Source organism: Thermobia domestica, chromosome 18, assembly GCF_964235325.1.
Source record: "Thermobia domestica chromosome 18, izTheDome1.hap1.1, whole genome shotgun sequence".
NCBI lineage: Eukaryota > Metazoa > Arthropoda > Insecta > Zygentoma > Lepismatidae > Thermobia > Thermobia domestica.
In genome coordinates this window covers 1,595,608-1,611,412 of record NC_137471.1, presented here as the reverse complement: position 1 = coordinate 1,611,412, position 15,805 = coordinate 1,595,608, and the positions used below count along the sequence as shown (strand labels likewise).

Sequence of the window (15,805 nt, the reverse complement as noted above, 5' to 3'; positions counted from 1 at the left end):
GGTAGTCCCTCTCAATGATGGCCTACACGTACCATTGGGTTCGGAATGTAGCTTAGCTACGACGTGTACATGGTACCTAGACACGTAAAAGATAGGTAGCCCCGCATTGTTTGGGTGGGCCTACCAAGGGAGACACGGCTCCCAAATGACAATGTCTGCCTCGAGCAGATGGACTAAATCAGTCATTAGCTCTGGTAATGTACGTTATACCTCTACCGTAATTAAAGGAAGTCCCGTATTGCCTGGACGATCCTACCGGGAGGGGAGTGTCGGATTCCTGCCTGCCGGGGGACTGAACGAAGGTGGGGGAGGGACTAATTCCAGGAATCTGGGTAACGGCTCCAAATTCGCGGAAGGGAGGAAGCTCTGTAGGATATGGGCCGGCACCAAACTCAAATGGTGACTTAACACGTATCATTGGATCCGGGATGAGATGCGGGAGCATCTCGACGTGTGTGTGGTACCTCTACACGCGAAGGTGGTGGCCAGTTGAACGATAGAAGTAGGCAGGACCAGGATCGAACAAGCCCCCTTGGGCATCGCCTGGGGCTCCGGATTTGGGTTGGACTCTGCCGGGCTGTGGTCATACCGTGGGATTCGGTAGCTCATGGGAGCCAATCCCAGGAATCTGGGTAACGGTGAGCATGGGCGGGAGGTGAGTTTGCCTCGAAACGCTCAAGCGCCATACCTGCAGAGCATGGTAGGACTGGCTTGCTAGCAGTCTCCCTCCACCCGTAGGTTAACTGCTAGGCACTCAGGACTTTGGTTTGGCCACGCAGTGGGCGTATCTCACTTCCTCAGAGAATGGGGGTTACATCGCTTAGGCGAGTCAGGATTAGGGGACAAATCGTGGCGATGCACTTCGTGCACGAGGACTCAGGTCCAAACAGGAACAACTACGGGCGGTGTGCATTATAGGCGGTACCCGTTCATTAAAGAGACCGAACGGGCGCGGGCATGCTCTCCATGCATGCAATTAAGCTTGGAAATAGTAGACCACTAACATCACAATATATATATATATATACACTAGCGTCAATTACCCGCTCGCTGGGTTAAATTAGGAAAAACTAGTAATATGTTCCATTAGTCAGTCACTTTTTACTATTACCAAAGCGCTCTTTAATATCGGTCATTTTCGATGATTTTTATGTATCCCCTCCCCTCCCCATGTTGCGGGCCACAGCATCGGTAGTATCATTGTTTCTCCTCTCCTTCAACCCCAACTTGTGGGGCCGAATTTGGATTTAAACGGCATCAGAAGTGTCATTGTTCATATCAGAGACCCCGAAAACTATGGATTCGACATTAATACCGGTCATTTTCGATCATTTTTAAATGTTTCTCCCCTCCTCCATCTTTAAATTACACCGTCAAAATGATATGAGAAAATCCATCTCAGGTTTAAACTTCATCTAGGTTGTAAATTTGATCGAGATCGGTTCGGTGGTTCAAGAGTTATTAACTCACGAACATAGTCACTTTATTTTTATATATATTGATTTTAGTATATTTCCCCTCCCCTATGTTGCTCCATCAAAATGAAATAATAAAAAACACCCCAGGCACGAACCTCATCTGTTAAAAATTTGATCGAGATCGGTCCGGTGGTTCAAGAGTTATTAAGTTCTATTTATTTTTATAGGTCTCTCTCCTCCCCTTCCCCACCCCTAAATTCTACCGTAAAAGTGATATGATAAAAACCACTCCAGGTCCGAACCTCATCTATATTGAAAATTTGGTTAAGATCGGCCGGGTGTTTTAAGCGTGATGAAGTCAGAAAGACAGTCACTTTCATTTGTATTTTTTACATACATGTCTCCCTTCCTCCTTCCCTAAGATCTACCGTCAAAGCGAAATGATAAAAACTTCCCAGGTTCGAACCTCATTTAAGTTGAAAATTTGATTGAGATCGGTCGGTTGGTTCAAGAGTTATTAACTCGAACATAGTCACTTTATTTTTATATATATTGGTTTTAGTATATTTCCCGCTCCCCTATGTTGCTCCGTCAAAATGAAATGATTAAAAGAAACACCTCAGGCACGAACCTCATCTATGTTGAAAATTTGATCCACATTGGTCGTTCGGTTCGAGAGTTATTAAGTTTCATTTATTTTTTATAACTTCCCTTCCTCCCCCTCCCCTAAGTTATAAAGTCAAAGTAAATAGCTAAAAAAAAGTCCCAGGGCAGAACCGCTTCTAGATGAAAAATTTGAGATCAGTCGGGCGGTTCAAGAGATTAAGAGTCACTAACATAGTCACTTTCAACTGAGTCATATATATGGAACTGACAGTTTCTAACATTTCCAACTTTCCGTCGACACTCGCCACATTAAAATGAAATGAAATCTTTAAGTTTAACGTCCCACGGTTATGCCGGTTAGGCTAAAGGAGACGGTGACGATGAGAAATGAGTGAAATGGTGGAATGAATGAAGTGGGAGGAAACGGGAGAACCCCGAAGAAACCCACGATCACGGTGTTTGTACACCACAAAGTCCACATGGCGCGAGCTGGGATCGAACCAAGGACCTCAAGCATCGGAGGTGAACGCTTTTTCACTGAGCCACCGCGCCCCTACTCGACACATTAAGTATTCACTGCTGTCAACGGTTACTTTCGATCCACTTTGGAACATCTTTAAGTCAGAGGATATCTGACAATTGTGTTCGGAGTAGGTCGAGCAATTATGCCCAGTAGAGAAATCATTTGCACATGCATTGCACATTGCTTAAATATGTAATTTTGGATGGCGTGTTTGTGACTCTCTCTGCGCTGATAAGGACAGCCACTTCACTGTTTCTCGTGTCCTAACTAACGCGTTTTAATGTAATTTTTCCTCGGTTTTGGACGGTTCTAGTTCTGAAATTACGCACATTTTCCCCTACAGATCCATATGATTTTTGTCTTTAATTTGATGTGATTTGATGTGATGTGATATATACACATACCTTTAATACCTAAAATACCTTTTAAAATAAAATAAAATTAGATTTTAAAAAATACCTTTAGGCGCCTGTGATGTGAATGAGGAATTGCCCTGGAAATGCCAAGTATCTAATCTTGGTGAATCCTTTACCTTCTACTTTTAGAATATTGACTTATCCTCTTCACGAATATGGCATCAAATCATGCCACATATTTATCGGGAAAATAATCCGATTTTTTTTTTTTTCAAGAAGAAGAGTGAGAACTGAAGGTAAGTAAAATCAAGTGGTTCAGAATATTATTTTAACTTACCTTCAAAAAAATTAAATCTTTGAGTTTTACGTCCCACGGTTATGCCGGTTAGGCTAAACGAGACGGTGATGATGAGAAACGAATGAAATGGTGGAATGAAGAAAGTGGGAGGAAACGAGAGAACCTGAGAAAACCCACGAGCACGGTGTTTGTCCACCACAAAGTCCACGCGGCCCGTGCTGAGATCGAACCAGGGACCCCAAGCACCTAAGGTGATCGCTCTACCACTGAGCCACCGCGACCCCTACTTACCTTCAGTTCGCACTCACCTTCGTGAAAAAAATTCGGATTATTTTCCCGATAAATATGTGGCATCATTTGATGCCATATCCGTGAAGAGGTTAAACTATTAATTTTGCAAAACTTTGTTTTGAGCTCAAACGAAAACATAACATAACAGAAATTTTCGAAAATTGTTGCAATTTTCACTGCTAGCTTCTCGCTTTAGGTAGTGTATATTTAGAATGAAGGGGGGGGGGTGCACGTGCACCTTTGCACCCCCTAAATCCGGCGTTATATATATAGGGTGGTAGGTAACTCCACCGACAAACTTTGGGAGGTGATTCCTTATTTGAAAAGAAAGAAAAAAGTTCTTATAAACATAGGTCGAAAAACGTCTCATTTCAGAGTTATGAACCGCCGAAAATTCGAAAAATCATGTTTCGAAACGCTCTGCCTTAGAAACTACAGGACCAATCTCAAGCAGTTTAAGGAATTACAAAGGCACTAGTATGCGAACTATCTAAATATCCGTGTTTTACCATCCTCCGTTATCGGCGAAACGAATTGTAAAAAGGAAATTGAGGTATAGGGATACTCCTTTAAGTACTAATAACGCGTTCGTTTCGCCGATAACGGAGGATGGTAAAACATGGATATTTAGATAGTAGACCCACATAGTACAGTACGTCCCTAGGATGTCCGATTTTGATCCCAATCATCCCATTCGGTTCCCGGATTATCGGGACAATGAGAAGACATCCCATGCACGTCCTGCATGGGACGTCCTGAAGGATTCCCATGTAGGATGTCCACGGGACGTCCCAGATGGGACAGGAGGTCCGAGGGAAAACCAATAGACATCCCTTCGTGGTCCCGTTGAATATCCCGTATCCCGGGATATTAGCGGACATCTGGATCTCCCGCGGAAATCCTGTGGATGTCCCGGGAGCACATTCGGATAATCCTGGGACGTCCCGTCGTCCGTTGCGGGCTCAGTCTCGGATATCCCGTGGACGTACTTGTGTTATGTGGGGATATCTATTGTCCGCCTTCTGTTGGACGTTTAAGTGACATATTGCTATCTAGATAGTGAGGCTTAATAAGAAAGGAGTTAATAATAAATATCTTACATCGTGCTGAAGGATATCAAATGTCCTTCTGGCATCATCAGAATTATAGTAGTCTGCTCGTATATCCTCCATAGTTTTCTTCATTGATCTTTCAACTTTGTCCTTGTAAACTATCACCAGTATTCCAATAGTGAGTTCCAGAATGAAGAAAAGCATCAACAGAGTTCCAAACTAAAAATAAAATACATAAAAAATAAGATTAAAAATAAATAGTGTTAAAACATCTTAAGGTGGATCACGACCCGGAAGTCAGTACATATTTTAGCTCATTCCCTTAACTACTGAGCAATGAAACGTTATATATTATAAATATTGTACTATAAAATAGAGTATTGTTTCAGCTACAGCACAAGACACTGTTTCATTTGATTGTGTCTCCTGATATCGAAAAATGTAACAAATAAAAGAAAATATTTGATTCGTTTTATAATGAGCACACAAGATGGCACTTGCTGTTAGATCTTACTGGAAACGCTCCGTTTCATGAAATGTTTGTTTCTGTGTGTAAGATATTTTAAAGTAACAATCTTATCACGAAATAAATATATTGTTTGATCGTTTTTCGTGTTATGTTTCATATTTTATTTAAATATTAATTTACATTTAAGGAAATAGATTTTGAGAACGCCAAAATGCGTTGTTGCCAAATTTGTACGTTTACTGTAGTAGTCAAAATAAGAAAGTTCCTGGATTCTAGCGTTGCAGTTCGAGAAGAGGAATCGCGGTAAGGGTCGAAAAATAATTTATCCAGTAAGTATCTAAACAGAGATACATGATTACTCCCTTTATTATGTAATATCAATAAACACTCGACAGTATCTGGCAATGCCGCACTATTCAAGCAGCGTTTAGCATAGCACCGAGAACACCTAGTGATCCACCTTAATACGACCTCTTATTAACGTTTAACTAAAAAAGAGGGGTCCAAAGGTGAAATGTTTTCTAATAAATACATCTGATTGAAATGAATACAATGACATACTGTAGGTAGGTGTGTGTATCATAAATCCTCATGTACGGTTCACAAGATAATCCACAAATACGATTTTTTGTAAACCTTAAAATTCATGTTGTAAAATAAACTCGGCGCCTAGTGGCGGACCTAGCCTCGGGCCGGAGGGCATACACTTCCCATAGTTTTTTGAGTGACAAAAATAGTTTAAGCTATTATTTATATATTTTTGAAAGTCTATAGCAGGCCGGTGGCTCAGTGGTAGAGCGTTCACCTCTGGTGCTTGGGGTCTCGCGTTCGATCCCAGCCCCCGCCAAGTGAACTTTGTGGTGGACAAACACCGTGTGCGTGGGTTTTCTCGGAGTTCTCCCGTTTCCTCCCACTTTCTTCATTCCACCATTTCATTCATTACTCATCATCATCATCTCCTTTAGCCTAACCGGCATAACTTGTTAGTAAATTATCATACGTAGTTTTTTTTTTTTTTTTTTAGAAATTCGAGAAAAAACTAATTTTATAGCGTTAAAATTTATGTCGTTTGTTCTCAATTTTAGACAATTGATAGTTTTTTTTAAAAAAAAAAAATCCAAAGGCATATTTTATTAATTAAATTAATGTCCAGAATATGAAACATATGCCCTGTTCCTATCAGTAACTCATATACTACTTCAAAATAAGTGAACTTTAAAAACTATACCTTATGTTACAAAAAAATATTACTTTTAAATTTTCCTAACAATATAATAACGGGTTGCAACATTACATTACAACAGTGGCAAACCCTGCTTTAAAAGACAGTGCTCATAAATTCGGGATACATTTTGGGAACATATCAACTTGGAAATGAAATGTTTGAGTTTTACGTTCCACGGCCTCCGAAAGTGTAACATAGAGCATTATCATGGTACAAACGCCACTGTCCAGACGTCCATTTGTCCAACCGTTTACGATGAACGAAATCGTGTAACCGTTGTCACACAGTTGTGTGATCCTCTCTTATTAGGAGTTTGCCCTAGTGGGACAAATGCGTATTGCACAATTCTGAACATATCAGAAAACACAAGCAGTGATACTCCACCTGGAACCGACATATCTGGCTTTTTCATGTCTCTGGGATTAGGCACCTTCCATTGGGACGACATTACCACGATTCATTTTCTGTTATGATACTCACCAGGAATGTTGTATCGTTGGTGGCTGTTCCCTGCTGATGGTGACACGAGTGTCCTTGTCCTGTTTGAGAATCCTCGAATTTCGACGATACATGCTACATTCTCAGATCGTCGTGTAAAATTTGCTGATTGACACGGGCCGATTGAAATGTTTAAACTCGCCCGCAATCTCACAGACAGTTGATGAGAGGATCTCACAAGTGCACTGATCTGGACAAATTTTCTCTTCATTCAGACTCTTGAACAGGTGACCAGGACGGAGATCATTCTGCACAGACATCCAGCTTGGAAACACGTGAACTACTGAAAGGTCCCAGGCTCATTGGCGCATCACAGAATGCTACTTACAACGTTTCTGTAGCAGCACCGTCATTTCAGATTTTGCTTTGGAAGGAGGAAGGCCACATCCTCCAGAGACAAACGAGTTTCATGTTATTCATCAAATCATCAGTATGTTAGTGTGCAATTGATTTGAAAATATATATTTCTCAAACTCAGTCCTCAGTCATCATGTCTTCTTCAAATAAGGCCCCTCCTCGGTATTCGTTTACCCAAGTTTAAAAGAAAATTTAACACAAATTTACTGTTCCTTTCGATCACCAATTTTACAATCCGACAATGATCACACAATATATTGCACACAATCACGTCTCACTGAATACTGTTTGGGACTAGGCTCAGATGAGCGATAACGATGTGACGTCATCATAACATGTTGCCATAGATACACTCATGTCCAAAATTATTGTCGCATGTCTATAAATATGTTGTTGTAGGAATATAATTTGATAACGAATTCGCCCGGTATTTCTTATAATGTTAGTATGTGTATAATCGGCAAAGAAATGTATGTGACAAATTTCATCTCAAAAGAGCAGTAAATAAGAATAATAAAACGAAAATAAAATTTTCTTGTACATTTAGCAACATTTTGTTTTACTCATTCTAATTTTCGTATTTATAATTATTTTCCTATGAAGTTTACCAGAAATATACATTTCCCGATTATACACATAGTAACAGTATTAAAAGTGCCCTGCAACATCGTTATCAAATTATATTCTTACAAGAAGACAGTTATAGATATGCGACAATAATTTTGGACATGAGTGTACCTGCGCTGAGGAACCCAAGCTACAATCAATACTTATTTTTAAGAGATAGAATTGAAATGAACATTCCAGTACGTATATGTACTGCCAATGAACAGAAAAGCTGCCTCTGATGTCATAATCGGACAGTTGGAAATTACTAACAAATATTAAGGTTATATATACACTTACCGACATAAGCATACAATGGCTTTCCTTGATAGCTCCACAGCACCCAAAGAACGACACCACCAGAATAATACTTCCAATCACAATGATTGTAATGGGAGGGGCCGTGAATTTTGCCTCCAAGATTTCACTGTAACTGCTGTTATGTGACGTAATGATCGAACCCACTATAATAAGAGCCAATCCAGAAAGCTGTAAGTAAAATAATTCAGAGTTTAAAAAATGTACAAAAAGTTCACATTTTCATTAACAATAACATTAGTTCATAGGGTTTTTTGTGCCATATGGGTGAAACTAGGCGGAGGTAAGTCCATTTTATGTGTTATTGCCCAATATGAACTAAAAATGTTCTATTATAAAATGTTAGTAAGGAGTTTGAATTTCCTAACGTTGACGAATCGACGAAAGATGTTTGATTTATTTTTTTTATATAAAGTATTAAATAATAAAATTGACTGTCCAGAGCTACTCACGAAAGTATATCTGAGCGTTCCAACAGGCAGAACAAGACCAGAGAATACTGGTATATTTTTCTGTGAAAGGGCACGAACAAATATTCTCAGTAAATCTCCGTTGTGGAGAATGTGTGACTCTTACAATGAATTAAGTCATAAAACTAATGTTTTGGATACATTCAGTATGTCAGAATATGTATTTAGAAACAGGATTATTACCGAGTACCTGACGCTCGAAATGTATTGATTAATTGTACGGATAAATGTATATATGTCTATGTATGTATTATACGACACTTTAACTAGCCATTAAGCCTGTTGTGTTGTTTTTTTCTTCTCTAAATTACCTTTAATTTTATGGTAAATTTTTAAAATCCGTCTCATACTGGGATATTTCTCTATCCCAGTACAAGACACGTTCTTTAGTAAATATTGTTCCGTGCATCCCCCGCCACATTTTGATTTCCCCAACCCTCTTTCCGGTAAAAATCTATGAATAGCATGACCAGGAAGATCCCTTGATAAATGAAGAAATGAGTGACGTGCGTAGAATTTCATGATGGAGGGTAGGGAAGAAAATCAATCATATCATTTCAAGTGATATACCCAAATTCATATCATTTCAGGTGTTTGTATACATATATTATTAATATTATAAATTAGGGATGGACTGTTTCGAAAAAAATGTTTTCCGATTTTTCGAAATGTTTTCCGTTTTTTGAAAATTTTTCGTTTTTAGAAAAACAATTCGTTTTCCGCTTTTGGAAAAAATTGTTCGTTTTCGAAACTTTTTTTTTCGTTTTTCGTTTTCCGAAAAAAAATCCCAACTTCGTTTTTCGAAAAGATATATATTTTTTTTTAAATGTGGTCATCCCTATTATAAATGCTTATTTTTCTTATTATACTTTCTAAAAGGGAAGGGTATTAAAATCCAGAAACTCTTTTGCGTACACCACCAGAATAAATAAATAGTATCAATAAAGTGTATTCGTTTTTCGCCTACTTTCTCTATAGTTTCTTTTATTTAAAGGGAAGACAAATAAATATCTCAAGTGGAAAAGCTTTTGTAAATTCGAACGTTCAGGGGTGCCCACAAGGGGGGCTATGACGCAAACTGCGTCATTGAAATATTTGGGGGGGTTAAAATCTATATAAATATGTTTGATGAGGGGGGGGGGTAAAATTAATCGAAAAGAAGATTTTTTTCATGGAAGAACACCTACGGATAGACAATTGGGGGGGGGGTGCGTCATACACATAAGGGGGGTGGGCACCACTGCGTTACTCAATATTCTGGTTGCGAAAGAAAAAAAGAAAAAAAGAAGTACTGTATTGCAGTTTTTTGTTGTTACTTTTCTCGTAAGTCCTTACAGCTCATCGCAACAACCATGAATCAATCACATACTTTCACGTATTTATGTATGAGTCTCGCTATGCAGTACAGCAATTTCCACCTGCAGCTGATGAGACTATATGCTATGCACATATATTTTGCTTTGAAAATTACGTCACTCCTCATTGTTCTATAAACAAAACACACATACTCACATTTCGTCAGTGACCAAGTATGCATGCATACTTACAGTCAAAGATCATTTTCCTTTTGCCTACAGTAATTGTCGAGAAGAAAAAAAAATGTTTTAAGTAAAACAATCATAACAAGCTGAAATTTTGCACATACCTTTGAGAAGTTGTATATAACAACATACTAAAAGTCCTGAACTATCCGCTGACAGGTTTGGCCGCCATATTGGAAAATGGACGCCAAACCGTGGGTTTTAAAGGTAATAACTGATCCTTACTTTAATAGCTATAACTCACGTCATATTTGCACTATTGATGTTATTTTTACTTCATTCGAACAACAAAGGACTACGCTTACAGACCATGTATCACACTTACCAGTTTGGTGCACATGCGGGAAATAACGGAGTAATTTCTTTGAAAAATTCCCAAAATTTCCCTTCTTCCGATTAGTTTTCTTATACATTAACCCAGAAAAAATCATAACAAGCTAAAATTTTGTTCATACCGTGGGAAAGGTGTATGTAACAACATAGTGAAAGTTCTGAAATATCCGGTGAAGAGTTCGGCTGCCATATTGGAAAATGGCCGCTAAACTGTGGTTTTTAAGGGTAATAACTGTTTCTCACTTTCATAGCTATAACTCACGTTGTATTTGCACCATTGATGTTATTTTTACTTCGTTCGAATAACAAAGGACTACGCTTACAGACACTGGCCAATCTACTACACATGGAGAAGTAACGGAGAAATTTCTTTAAAATATTCCCAAAATTTCCCTTCTTCCTATTACTTTCTTAATCAGTTGACAATCTTGTCCTCTGTGAGTAGGAATTAAACTTACATTAAATATACCATAATACGCAAGATATAGCCTCCAAATTTCATTGGGATCATAATGATAGAAAAGAAACTACAAGTATGTATACAACTGGTGCAGCAGGTTTCTATCGGGAGCCAATTTATCCCTAATCTTAGACAAATCATCTACAAGTCACCAAATTGTCTCTAACTTATCAATAGTAGGGAAGACCGGGGCATATTATCACAAGGGGCACGTTGTCACAGTAGCAATTCTGAAAAAGCAAAAACGTTAGCACACCAGTGTTGCTTTCTTGTTTACCTACTAGGTGTCACTACTAATGGTACTAGTTCGGAAGTGCACGGGAACAATGGTCCTGAATCAGTTTAGCTTTGTCTGTTTTGAGTGCTGGAGTGTAAATTGTCCGAAACCTGAAATTGGTGTTTTGTGTGTTCTTGAAAGCGAGAGGAGCAGGTATTTTTGTGTGAGTTATGTTTGATACAAGCGATGTATTCCTCGTTTAATAAAGCGGTGCCTCTGTTTCGCAGATGGTGAGAACATACAAAAGGAAAACAGAGGAAAGCACTACCACTACCACTGGCTGCAGCAAGAACCCGGAAAAGAAACGACAATCTCATATCAATACGTAAAGCTGCTAAAGAATTTCATGTCCACTACAGAACATTGGGAAGATTTTGTGCACGTGTTACAGATGGCGAACTACAGTCCGGCCAACGTTCATTTACACTGGGCCAACGTTCGAGATTTGCTTGTAACACTTGGACGCAATGTTGCTCCTACTGAATCATCAGTTCGGAAGTTGGTCCTGAAGTTCGAGACCACGGGGTCAGTGTTAAATGTTAAGCAAACTGGAAGACCGCGTTCTGTTCGAACAGAAGAAAACATTGCTGTCGTGCGTGACAGTGTGACCGTAAGCCCCATGAAATCAGTTCGCCGACGAGCTCAACAATTGAATTTATCACCAAGTTCACTCCATGAAATCCTGTCGAAAGATCTGAGAATGCATGCATACAAGATTCAACTTACACAAGAGTTGAAGCCTACAGATCATGGAAAGAGACATCGATTTGCTCAATGGGTATTGGCTCGACAAGTGGAGAACGAGAACTTCACGACAAGAATAATTTTCTCAGATGAGGCACACTTCCATCTCAGTGGGTACGTCAATAAGCAGAACTGCAGAATTTGGGGTACAGAAAATCCGCAAGTGACTGTGGAAGAACTGATGCATCCTCAACGCACGACTGTGTGGTGTGGATTCTGGGCAGGAGGACTGATTTGCCCGTACTTTTTTGAAGACGATGAGGAAGCTGGCGTCACTGTGAACGGCGACCGTTACAGACACATGCTTTCAGATTGGTTTTTCCCAGTTTTGGATGAAATGGAAATTGAAAATGACAGCAAGATGGTGCAACCTGTCACACATCCCGTGAGACAATTGGTCTGCTGTATGAAAAGTTTCTTCAAAAAATTATCTCTTTGCGAGGAAATCAGGAATGGCCTGCTAGATCATGCGATCTTACCCCTTTTGACCCTTTTTTGTGGGGATTTGTGAAATCTAAAGTTTACGTGAACAAACCACAGACAATACAACAGCTGAAGAGTGAAATTAAGAGGGTTATTAACAGCATCACACCAGATGTTTGTGAACGCGTCATCGCAAATTTCAATGAACGCATTGCTCACTGCCGTGCAGCCTTGGGTGGTCATATACCGGATACAATTTTTAATACATAAATGTGAGAAAATTACCTAATGTGTATGTATACATAAATGGGAGAAGTTACTCAATGTGTTTATATTTTTTTTTTCAATATTTTTTATATTAGTTTTATAGCACTTTAATATTCGTCCCTATTTCCCGGACACCCTATACCTATTTCTGGAAACTGCCATTAGAATAACATGTGACAACTTGCCCCATATATTTTGACAACTTACCCCGCATATGAGGTACATTGTCACAACTGTATTGATCATAAAACATACTTCATAAGTCCAGTTCAGAACGAGCTACATTGGACAGAGTAATATATGTTATGCACAAGATAATTAAGTATGTGCATACTAAAAATTATAAGTTTCAGCTTTAGGTGAGCGTCACAAAAAATAAAATGTGAAAATTGTGACAATGTGCCCCGGTCTCCCCTAACACTTACAAGAAATAAAAATTTTGATAACGTGCACAGTCTACAATAGTTCCAATTAAAGGGGCTTCTTCAATATTTTCATGTACCCGAAATGCAATAATAATTGTAGATTTCATTAAGAACAGAGTGCCTTTTCCAGTACACAGTGCTTCTAAATGTAGTCTGGATTTTCAATAACGATTATTGTGTTTCAATAGTGTCCACGTTCATATTTTTATCGGGATTGATTTCCTCATAATAGAAATTGGTGCAACCACTGCCATTACAATGTCCACACAACGAGGCACATATCAGTCCTGTTTTTCTGCACTTACATACCTTTCACATCCCATCTTGCAGTTACAATATATAAGTTGTAATAGAGTCCGGAGCTGGAGCTTTCACTATCATGATTAATTCGAAACATTTTTCAGTCCTCTGCGATCCTTAGGCAGTAAGGGGTAGCTTGTTTCCCTTTCAGAGTTGTATCTGAAGGAAAACCCGAAACAAATGCTGATGGGCTACTGCACTGGTAGGTGGAAAAGCTTCCAACTGAATGTCACTTGTGACTGGACATTCTTAATAGTTTTCACGAATGCTTGATAACACAGCTGATCTAAGGTAAGCACTGACCTTTCAGCACCGTTCAAAGTAAGAAGAAACAATTAACCAGGAGCAGTGACGGATTCAGGAGTAGCATTCCCATCGTTGAAAATCCCGACTTGTTCTGGTAGGTCTTTGCGTTTCTTCAGCAAATGGTATGACTTTTTCTTTCCTTGGCGTTAAGGAGCTGATGTATCGCAGCCAGTGACAACATGTAAAAATGGTAAATGTGTTTTCATGTCACCAAGATTTTGCTTTAATTTTCCTGAACTGAGGACAACACAAGGAACTTTCCCCTGACAGGTTTAATAAATGTAGCATCTATTTCCTCGCTTGCTAGTGTGGGTTAAAGTACAAGCAGATCAATATCTTCTCCAATAATTGATATTGGATCTGGCTGTTTGAGAGAGAGTTCTATTGCTGTACGCACAATCTGGGTATTTGCGTCTCCAGAGGCTTGAAGAACACTGATACCAGCAGCCGTGAGATGATGAGAAACTATTTGAATAAATCTAGAATTTTCTTCAGATTCGCAAGAGACTTCTCTTGAGATATGACAACTGGCGTTGAAGAAGTAAACATAACAGTTGGGGAATGTAGCTAGACAACGCCTTAGTCGCTCCATGCTTTTTGTACAGTCTAATTGATATTCAACAGACACTACCGTTGCGGTTTCACCATAATGTTGTGTGATGCATGGTCAGTAAGGGAAGTCTATTTTTATTGGAATGAAGTAAATTAACATCAATAGTGCAAATACAACGTGAATTATAGCTATTAAAGTGAGAAACAGTTATTACCTTTAAAAGCCACGGTTTAGCGGCCATTTTCGAATATGGTGGCCAAACCCATCACCGGATATTTCAGAACTTTTAGTATGTTGTTATATACACCTTTCCCAAGGTATGTACAAAATTTTAGCTTGTTATATTTTTTTCTTGGTTAATGTATATTTAGACTGGACTATCAGACGAAGATGGATTGCAGTTTTCTCCTCACTACAGTGACGCCAATCTCTACGTAACAACGATGCCAGAAGAACAACATAAAAAAAAACTTGGATCTGATATACTTGGAAAATACTCTTTCATTTTTCCTCCTCAACGTTTTCAGTGAAAAAAATGCAATTTGTCAGTTTAACGTCCCACGATTATGCCCTTTTAGGCTTAGGGAAGGATGATTAAAGCAAGGGAATGAAGATGGAAAAAATGGTGGAATGAGAAAGTGGAAGGAAACAGGAGTACAGCGGAGAAAACCCACGGAGACGATGTTGTCCACTGCAAATATACTTCTCCGGGGATCGAACCAGAGACTCCACGCACCAGAGGTAAGCACTCTATCACCGAGTCACCGTGCCCCCCACGTTTTCAGTGGTTCAGCCTTCAAAGTACTCCAGAAATATGTAAATGACACTCAATGGAAATTTCCACTAGAATAGAATTTAATTATTTAAATTCAAAAACAAATGTAAAACACTGATATAAAATGTCCCTTAACATATTTCTTCAAACACTTTACAATATTCAACAAGGAAAAAATACATTCGAATAATCTCTCGAAAAAAGAAACAGTTTTATTAGTCCACGTCATAGATGGCTCTGCAGTTGACGTGTGCCTTTGTGTAGTATAGATAGTGTGCAAAAGTTCATAATCATATATTTGTACGATACTTCAGACAACGGATATCTATACAGGATGTTTCAAAACAACATCGACAACGTTTGGGAGCTGATTCCCGACACCAGGATAAGACAAAATGTATAGACTAACCTGGGTGCACAAATACTTCCTTTCGGAGTTAAAAGCTTCCGGAAACATGAAAAAAAAACTAAGTTTAAAGGTCCATAGCTCCAATACTATGGGACCTACTGTAGTCGGATGAAGACTTCACTTAGGAACTAATATGTGCCCTATCCAAAAATCCGTTTCAGAATCCTAAGGTACTCACGCAACAATTTTTAAAGAGGGAGTTTGGCTAAGGGCATATATTTTGAAGTACTCACCCACTACCTCTGTAACAAACTGTTGCAGAAGTACCGCACGATTCTGAAATATATATTTTTGGATAGGGCACATATTAGTTCCTAAGTGAAGTCTTGACCCGACAACGGTAGGTTCGATAGTTTTGGAGCTATGGGCCTTTAAAGTTCATTTTTTCATGTTTTCAGCAGCGTATAACTGCGAAAGGAAGTATTTGTGCACCCAAGTTGGTCTATACTTTTTGTCTTATCTTGGTATCAGGAATCACCTCACAAACGTTGTCGGTGTTGTTTTG

At 39.0% G+C, this 15,805-nt stretch overlaps 1 protein-coding gene across 1 annotated transcript in view; it reads right to left on the bottom strand.

Moving 5' to 3' along the window:
* LOC145676072 (23 kDa integral membrane protein-like) overlaps positions 1-15,805 on the bottom strand; it is a 55,202-nt gene that overhangs the window by 31,710 nt on the left and 7,687 nt on the right. The window contains exons 2-3 of the mRNA XM_081746937.1: positions 8,000-8,188; positions 4,593-4,763 (exon numbers count right to left, since the gene is read on the bottom strand). Of these exons, the coding sequence (XP_081603063.1) occupies positions 4,593-4,763; positions 8,000-8,188 (360 nt within the window). The remainder of the gene's footprint in view (positions 1-4,592; positions 4,764-7,999; positions 8,189-15,805) is intronic.